Here is a 9905-nt window from a genome sequence, read left to right as displayed (position 1 = left end):
TCCTTCCTCTCTTTTCGCGTCTTCTTCCCTTTCTCACTCCCTTACTCCCATTAGTCTCTCTCTCTTCTCACCCTCCTTCCACCTACCGTTCGTCCGCGACAACCTTCTCGGCGACCCACTGCCGCCGCGCCGCCGCCTCTCTACCGGTGCACCACCGTCGCTACTAGGGTCCAACCATCATTTCCTCTCTCTCTCATTACCACCCCTGTGCTTCCCAGATCTTCTTTCTCTTTGTTTAATTCACTCTGTTATTGCAATTAGTTAATTAATATTGTTTAGTTAGTTTTGTTTAGCTAATTTCAATTTGGTTAGATTAGTTAGTTACATTAGGTTGTTAGAGAATCTGGCGTGGATAGTGGATTAGGTCTTGCTTGCTTAATGCTGCTGTTTGTGCAATCACTGTTTGTAGTTCATTATATTTAGTTTGTTCAATTATTCTTGAGTTGTTAGGATTAGGGTTGGTTAATGGAAATTGCTGAGACTGATGTTTTACACTGCTGCTGTGTAAATTCTCATTGCCGATTTTGGTTAACAATGAACTCTTATGTGCTCATTTTGCTGTCTGATGCCACATCTCTGTTTTAAAATGAGCTAATTCCTTTGATTCAATGATTCAATGATGCTCGTTTGCAAACTCCGCCTGATAGGTTTCAAAGCATAAAATTTGATGCCTTCGCATCCAGAGCAGAGCTTTTTAAGGCAGAATCGAAATATTGGAATGAGATAATAGGACAATATGTTGATACTTTACGCTGGAAAGAGATGAGAATGAGAAATGTTATGGACATGCGAGCTGGATTTGGAGGGTAATTTTTCTATCGTTTTATTTTCTTTTTATAAATAGACATTTAGTTATTCCTAATTGCTCTAGTATTTGGTAGTTCCTAAATTTTATTTTCAATATATTTGAGTGCTTTCTCAGGTTTGCAGCAGCATTGATTAGTCAGAAATTTGACTGCTGGGTTATGAATGTTGTTGAGTTAAGAAATTAACTAAATTAATTAGTGATGACAAACATTATTTTTGGGCAAAATAAATAATTAGTGTTGATTAATTATATTTACTTATTAACTAATTATTTATTGTTGCAGGCCAAATGTTAATAGCCCAAATGAAATAAAAAGAAATCAGCAAAGAATATTGGGCTGAAAGCAAAAATTAAAAGCCCAAGCAAAAGCAAAGAAAGAAGCCTAAGAAATCAAATCGGGCCAAACGGGTTACATAATCCAAACCCGTATCCATCCCACAAAGCTTGATAGAGAAAGCATTGATGAAGCATTTGAGAGATTCTCAATCATAATCAACAACCTTGATGCTATGGGTACAAACTATGCAGAACAAACCTTGGTGAGAAAACTCCTTAGAAGCCTCACAAAAGAGTGGGAAAGCACTGCCACTGTCCTAACCGAGAGTAACAACATAAGTCCCATAACCTATGATGAGCTGAGAGGAAAACTCCTTGCCTATGAAGCCACACACATAAACACAGACTCAAAGAAAAAGGGAATAGCCCTCAAGTCACAAATAGAACCAAAAGAGAGTGAGTCTAGTGATGGTATTTCAGATGACGAACTTTTGTTTTTTGCTAGGAGATTTAGAAGGATGATGAAAAGCAAGGGCAAATACAAGGGTTCAAGTTCAAAGGAGCAAAAGATGGACTTGAGCAAGGTGACATGCCATCATTGCAAGGAGGCTGGACACTTCAAATCAAACTGTCCAAAGCTCAAAAAGGAGGACAAAGGCAAGAGGGAAAGGAAGAGAGTACTCATGGCAGCTTGGGAGGATCTTGAGAATGACTCAAATGAAGAAGAAGAATCTGAAGGAGATGACAAAGACTGCTTCATGGCTGGAAACAACAATCTTGATGAGGTAAACTATTATGATTTGACCATTGAGGATTTGCATGTTATTATTGATGATCTCACTTTAAACACATCAAAACTGCTTGATAAATATAATAAATGCAGATCTGAAAGAGATGTGTTAAGAGCTGAAAATGACTTTTTAAAAGAAAAAGTGAAGGAAACTGAATGTGCTTTAGACATCATTGAAGAAAACAAATTTCTAAAATCTGAACTTGAAAAATTAAAAAGAAAGCACATTGTGGATCCTTCACATGAGTTAATTGCTAAAAATAAAAGATTAAATGATATGGTTAAAAGGCTGAATGGTGACTTAGCAAAATTTGCTCAAGGTTCTAGTAACTTGGACAAATTACTTGCAAGTCAAAGACCATTGTTTGAAAAATCTGGTTTAGGCTACATAGCCAAGGAAGATGCATTTTCTAATATTTCCTCTATAAAGTTTGTGGCTTCTTCATCAAATACCAAAACCATACCAAACAAATCTGGTATTGAAAATGCTCCTACAATTGAAGAAAAATTTGATGAAGTATACACAAGTGAAACTGACCCTTCACTAAAAACTGAACCGAGTTCAAACCGGCCAGGTTTGGGTTATATTTCGAAAAATGAGGCTGCTTTCAAGAAACCAACTTTTTACAACAAAACCTCATTTTCGAAAGGCAAAAATATTCAAAAAAATTATGGTGAAAATGCTTTTGCAAAGAGGAATAACTTTGGAATCATGGAAAAGAAAATTCTGGACAATCTGAACCAGAAACAGCTAATGCTGAAAATTCAAGAGACAATTCCATTTTGTCTCATGAATCTGAAGGAAATTCTGCAGACAACAGCACACAGAATCCCTTGGTGACTGAATCTGCCTCCAAGTCCACCAGACCTCGTGAATGGAGATTCTTGAAGAATTATCCTGAGGAATTTGTCATTGGGGACGTCTCTCATGGAGTGCAAACTAGGTCTTCCACTAGAAAGGCAAATGAAGGTTCAAACATTGCTCTTCTTTCACAAATAGAGCCTCAAAACGTCAAAGAAGCCCTTAGTGACCCCTCTTGGATTAAGGCTATGGAGGATGAGCTTCTTGAGTTTGAAAAGAACCAAGTGTGGACGTTGGTTCCAAGGCCAAGTGGAAAGAAAGTGACTGGCACCAAGTGGATATTCCGGAACAAGTTGGGAGAAGATGGTAGCATTGCAAGGAACAAGGCAAGGCTGGTGGCACAAGGATCTGCTTCCTTGGAAAGTCCTTAAATGTTTGGTCAAGTAAGAAGCAACAACAGTGGCTTTATCCACTGCAGAGGCTGAGTATATAGCTGCTTCTTCTTGTTGTTCTCAGCTTTTATGGTTAAAAACACAGCTTGCTGATTACAAATTAAAGGCTGAAAATATTCCCCTGCTGTGTGATAATATGAGTGCCATTAATATTTCTAAAAATCCAGTTTTGCACTCTAGGACTAAACATATTGAAGTGAAATTTCACTCAATAAGAGAACATGTCCAAAAAGGGGATATTAGTATTCAATTTGTTAAATCAGAGGAGCAATTAGCAGATATTTTTACAAAACCATTAGCTGAGGATAGATTCTGCATGCTTAGGACTTGTCTAGGAATTTTGAGTTATGATTCCTTGTTTGAAAAATGCTGATGTATTTGCTGGAGCTTTTTGTCTCATAAACAGGTATGAGACAATTCTGGGCAGATGATGAATGTTTCCCTCAAGTCAACGTGTTCTGGGCTTGCTTCAAGTGAAAAATTGATCTGGACCAACCTCAATTCGGATCTGGGTTGTCCTATATGTTTCATTAAATCCAAATCACCTCAAGGCCCTAACATGAATGTTACAATCTTGTTTGTTATTTTTGATGACTTGTGTGCTTCATAAAAGGTTTTCAATAAATGTTTTGTGGCCCAAAAGTTTTCAAATGGATTTAATTTTGGCCCAAAAGGTGTTTCAATTTAATTCTGATTGTCTTTCAAAATTTAAAATTAACTTCCTATTTTAATTTTAAATCAAATAAAATCTTTCTTGAATGAGGTCATGTCTTTTCAAGTCTTTTCAAATGGTGATGCAGTTGCATGGTTTTGGAAATCCACTTTTTGAGTACGGTTACCAATACTCCCTCTCTTCCCTCCATAACTTCTCTACACACTCTTCGGTTTCTTTCCACTCCCTTTACTGCTTCTCTTTCCTCAAAAGACTGAAACTAACCAAATGAGGAAGAAAACCATTCCTAAAAGGCCTCCTCGTGAAAAGATTTACAAGCTACCCACAAAGCCTTCCACTCGTTCTCAAGATCGCACCTTTACCCCTTCTCCTTCTCCTCCTACCTCTCCTCCTCGCTGTGACCCCATGGCTCGGACCAAAAACACTCCAAGGTTTCCTGCCTCTGCCAAGCCGACGCCACCACCAAAGGCCACACCTTCCAAGCCTGGCTCCTCAAAACCAAGTTCAGCAAAGCCTGGCTCCTCCAAAGGCAAACGTCAGGTGACTGAGGAACCCATACCCGAACCAACACAACCAAAATCCAGGTCGGTTCCAATGCGCTCTCAACGAGGTAACACTCGAGTCCTTCTCCAGAATGTTAAAGAACCAGATATTGGACCTTTTGATCACAAAGCTCACTTTTTGACTTCTCATTCGAACTATAACCCTTATAGATTCAAATCTGCCATGAACAATGATTTTTATGAGAAGGTTATCCAGTATCGTACCCTATGTTCCTCTTTTCTCGCTGATTTGCCATCTTTGAAAAGAAAAGGTTTTCCTTTTGTTGATAACTTGATTTTTCTGGACTGGAATCATCTTTTTGATATCAAAAAACCTGTTTATCCCTTGTTGGTCAAAGAGTTTTATGCAAACATGACTTATCATGAGGGCACTGCTCATTCGTATGTCAAGGGCCGAGATATCGTTTTAAACAATGAGACCATCAGTGATGCTTTGAAGTATACTGATGTTGGGCCCTGTGCCTACACGTCAGTTAAGTGGGATGAAGGAGTTGGTGTTTCTTACAATGATGCCCTGGCTAGTATTTGTGAACATATCTCTTTAATAGATGGCATTACACCCACTCACAAAGCCCTAGGATATGAGCGTGCTCAACTGCACCGAATAGTCAATCATATTATTCTGCCTCAAAGCGGCTCATATCAAAGGGTTTCCTACACTGATACTCTTGTTTTATATGCCCTTCTCACCAAAACTGAAATTTCATTTGCATATTTGATGGTTAGATACATGTTTGAATCTGTTAGAAGTGAAAAGGACAAAGCTCTTCCTTATGGCATGTTCCTAATTTGAATTTTTGAGTATTTTGGTGTTGACTTGACCAATGAGAAATATGAAAATAGACATTCATATCTAAAGGGAGGTGGTTCAGTGAAACAGCAAAAAGGACCAACTCGATCTGAGAGAGTGGTTCTAGATGATGATGATGAAGATTTCATTCCTAATGATTCTACTGCTCCTTCCACTGAGGGTACTTCCATCTCTACTGGGAAGAAATCCACTATGCTGAATGTGGTCAGGGATGTTGCTCAAGAGTTTGTCTCCCAATCAAATCACTTGATTGAATTGAGCAAAGAGAAAAGGAAGCTGGCTAGCAAGCATGAGAACTTTCTGAAGAAATCAAGGGATAGGGTGGTTGTACTGATGATCTTCATTGACAACCTTCAAAATGATGAAGACATTGCCACGGATGTTGAAGAGGAAGCCGCTTCGGAGGGGAATGGTTCTGATGCCTAGGATTTGTCTCATAAAAACTGTTATTGCTACTTTTTTTTGTCTCATGAATGCTGCTTCTTTAGTTCTTTTAAACTGTTTCATTTTGGATGACTGTAATGACTCTGGATATTACTGCACCTTTGGTAGTTTAGTTAGCACTTTGAACTGTGCTCTAACTCTTTTCTGTAGGATACAAGACTTTTTTTTTGTTGATCTTGTTTATTATCCGCCCTTGATGACAAAAGGGGGAGTAATAGCAATAGGACCCTAGTAATTTTTTTGGGATTTTTGCTGCATCTATACTTGAGTTTACATGTTGAATAATCTTTGCTGCATTAATACTTGTTTTCACATGCTGAATCTGTTTGCTGATGGTAATAGCTTGATGTTGGGCTGATTATGATATGTTGCTATCTGATTCTGACCCTGATGTATTAAAGCTCTATTTTGGCCATTTAAACTATCACTGTTTGCTATACTTTTGGTTAGTACATAGCATCTGTTTAGTTCCATATAAGTATATGTAAACAGGAAAGAAGAGAAGAGCATAAATTCAGGGGGAGCTAACCTTGAAAAGGAAAGGGGGAGCAACATAAAAGCAAATGACAAAAATCAAAGGGAGTTTTCTAAACCTGACTCAAACTCATTTCCTTTTTGATTATTGCTTAAATCATGTTTGTCATCAAGGGGGAGATTGTTGAGTTAAGAAATTAACTAAATTAATTAGTGATGACAAACATTATTTTTGGGCAAAATAAATAATTAGTGTTGATTAATTATATTTACTTATTAACTAATTGTTTATTATTGCAGGCCAAATGTTAATAGCCCAAATGAAATAAAAAGAAATCAGCAAAGAATATTGGGCTGAAAGAAAAAATTAAAAGCCCAAGCAAAAGCAAAGAAAGAAGCCTAAGAAATCAAATCGGGCCAAACGGGTTACATAATCCAAACCCGTATCCATCCCACAAAGCTTCTCTTGTAAGATTGAATTCTTCACTCCTCCAAAGTGAGCAACGTTCCTCTCCTCTCTAATCAAGTCAAATCATGGCATCAGAAAAGTAAGAAAGAGAAAGAGAGAAAAAGCTTTCTCCCTAAGCCAGTAACCAAAGAAGCAAGAAAGAGAGAGTTGAAGCTTGAAGCACAGAAGCTAAAAGCTAAAACACAAACTAAATCAAGCTTAAGAAAGGTAATCCATCTCATCTTGCATGCATCAGATCTTCATCCCTTCTTCCCAACTCTCTGCTCTCTGCGAAAATGGCATTCAAGGAAAAGTTGTTCTCTGCCCTATTCTGCTTCACATCTACGGTCACAAGTGATACTTGGGGACCAAGTAGTTTTTCAATGGCTAAGATCAAGTTGACCATAAGAAGATTTCTATTGTTACTGTTTTGTGGCTTTCGGTCAAGTTGGAGAAGTCAGAAGCAAAGGTTCTACTTTGATGCTTGAGAAGAAAAAGTAAGCTTGTGGGTTGGTGAAGCTCAAGGCTCAAGGTGTTAACCTTGGAAGAAGAACTCAGCCACATGCAAGGAGATATAAGAAGCTTGCTGTTCATTCAGAAAGCAAGGAGAGAAAACCAGTGAATAGAGGTTATTGTTCTGAGAGAGTTCTTTGAAGAAGTTCAACTAACTGGACAGTGTAACCTAATCAAAGGTGCATTCCGCCAGTATGAAGAACTGAATCAGAGGCTTGCTAATCTGGTTTTTCGCATAGCACAGAGGCTGTTGATGAAGTCAATCTCCTTCATGTTTTACTGATTGTAATGTTCTTTTCAATGTTTATCATTCTGTAATTTCTAGTGAGAAAAGGCATTGTGAGAAAACTCAAGTAAAAGCCATGAGTGAAAAAAGGCTGAGTGAAACACTTGAGAGAAAAGCCTAGAGTTATTTTCAAATTTCTTTAGGTGTGTTTAGTAAGCTTGTGGGTTGGTGAAGCTCAAGGCTCAAGGAGTTGACCTTGGAAGAAGAACTCAGCCACATGCAAGGAGATATAAGAAGCTTGCTGTTCATTCAGAAAGCAAGGAGAGAAAACCAGTGAATAGAGGTTATTGTTCTAAGAGAGTTCTTTGAAGAAGTTCAACTAACTGGACAGTGTAACCTAATCAAAGGTGCATTCCGCCAGTATGAAGAACTGAATCAGAGGCTTGCTAATCTGGTTTTTCGCATAGCACAGAGGCTGTTGATGACGTCAATCTCCTTCATGTTTTACTGATTGTCATGTACTTTTCTATGTTTATCTTTCTGTAATTTCTTGTGAGAAAAGGCATTGTGAGAAAGCTCAAGTAAAAGCCATGAGTGGAAAAAGGCTGAGTGATACACTTGAGAGAAAAGCCTAGAGTTATTTTCAGATTTCTTTAGGTGTGTTTATGTCTTGTATCTTGTACCTGTGAGGTATCCCTTTCTTAGTTGGGTTAGCACTAAGAGTGAATAGTTAGGTATTAGCATAGCCAAGGTCAAGTTAGGTTAGAACTTGAGTGTGAAAGGATTGGGTCAATCTTGAGTTATTGGTGTATGTAATACTGTTAACTATAGTGAAATTCTTCCATAGTTGTGGAGGAGACTGGATGTAGGTTGCATAGCACAAGGCAACCGAACCAGGATACATGCTGGTGTTAGCTTTTCTCTTCTCTGCTGTGTTCTGTTTTCTGATATTCATGAGACCAAAATAAATTGTCTCATAAATTTCCGCTGCTGAGTTCAAACAGAATCAGAATTGCATATTTGTTAAAAAAGGTAATAACAGCAACTAAAAAGGAAGGCATAGATTCAACCCCCCTTCTCTAAGCCTACCACAACCTTCAAATGTTGTTCCTGTTAGTAGCACAAATACCTTGCCAGTTATCTACGACCGTGGATTGATGGGAGTTATGCATGACTGGTATTTAACAAAACTTACTTAAGATATATTAAATACAAATGTTCACCTTGTGGTACTGAGGTTTCCCAATTCCATGTACTGAAAGAGCCTCTATATCAATTCCCCCAAATTACTTTTGCGATCTTGTTAGTGTTTTGTAATATTCTGCAATTTTTATAATTTAGGTGTGAAGCATTTGACACCTACCCAAGAACCTATGATTTTCTGCATGCTGCCAACCTTCTTTCTGCAGAGCGCAAAAGGTACCTTTTTCTTTTCTTATCAAGCTTGTATCTTTCCTCCTGGCTTATAATCATTACACTATTTCTGTTAATAATGAGAAAAATGAGAATTGTGGTTTGAATATCCAATCCGATATTCATCTTTCGTAATAGTAGCTTAGGAAATAACTATTTTATGATCGCTCTGCTCGACTGCAAAGTCCAGTATTGATAATGTCTATGTGTTGGATTTCTCTCTTATCAGATGCAATGTGTCATCTATTATGCTTGAGATGGACCGAATACTAAGACCAGGAGGACGGGTATACATCCGCGATTCTATTGCCATCATGGATGAAATTCAAGACATTGCCAAGGCAATGGGGTGGCAAGTCACATTGAGAGATACATCTGAGGGGCCTCATGCTAGTTATAGAGTATTGGTGTGTGACAAGCACCTGCTACATGCTTGAAACAAAATGGGAAGGTATGCATAAACATGAAATGGAACACATGTTTTGCTTTGATCCTACAAATAGTGGAAGTGAAGTCATACAACATGAAATCCTGTTTGTCATTTCAGAAATATAGGAAGATTTTAAGTGGCTAGTATCACTCACTTGTTACTTAAAGAGGTCAAAAAGTGATGAGTGTTGGAAGCATTTTTTTGGTTGATACTAGGCATGAGATGCGCGATCCCGAAAAGCTGGGTAAGTCAGGTGCATCATCTAACTTAGTTGTAACATTCAATTTATTTGTATATTACAAAGCTATTCCACATATATTCATTGTTGATTATTCCAAATAGAACAAATCATCTATGTACGATTTTGATACATTTTTCCCATTGATTTATAAGTAGTTTCCAAATAAGGTATACATTTTCTTCTTGATTGAAGAAAAATCATGCTCTAGGGTCAGCTTCGCAGAGAGAGAGATGAGAGAAAGTGAGAAGAGAGAGAGACTAATGGGAGTAAGGGAGTGAGAAAGGAAAGAAGACGCGAAAAGAGAGGAAGGAGGAGGTCGCCAGCGTTGATGGTGGCTGACGGAGGTGCCGCTGTGCGGCAGTGATGAAGGCAGGAAGAATGGAAGGGAAAAAGAACGAAGGAAAAAGAAAAGGCAGAGAAATTCGAAACAGGATTGGGGGAGGTTACAAAAACGGTGTCGTTTTTGTCTCCAAGGACTTATATGTCCTGTTACGAAATGCTCCATGCCACCTGGCCTTCGTTACGGCCACCTCAGTGCCAC

At 38.2% G+C, this 9905-nt stretch overlaps 1 protein-coding gene across 1 annotated transcript; it reads left to right on the top strand.

The window, feature by feature from the left end:
- LOC107628284 (probable methyltransferase PMT11) lies at positions 633 to 9536 on the top strand. The gene is made up of 5 exons (XM_016331032.2): positions 633 to 806; positions 923 to 969; positions 8382 to 8457; positions 8622 to 8699; positions 8923 to 9536. Exons 1-5 carry the CDS (start codon positions 763 to 765, stop codon positions 9128 to 9130), a joined length of 453 nt encoding a protein of 150 aa, XP_016186518.1. The 5' UTR covers positions 633 to 762; the 3' UTR covers positions 9131 to 9536.

This window comes from Arachis ipaensis, chromosome B02, assembly GCF_000816755.2.
Source record: "Arachis ipaensis cultivar K30076 chromosome B02, Araip1.1, whole genome shotgun sequence".
NCBI lineage: Eukaryota > Viridiplantae > Streptophyta > Magnoliopsida > Fabales > Fabaceae > Arachis > Arachis ipaensis.
The sequence above is the reverse complement of the archived record's forward strand: the minus strand, read 5'-3'. Positions and strand labels throughout refer to the sequence as shown.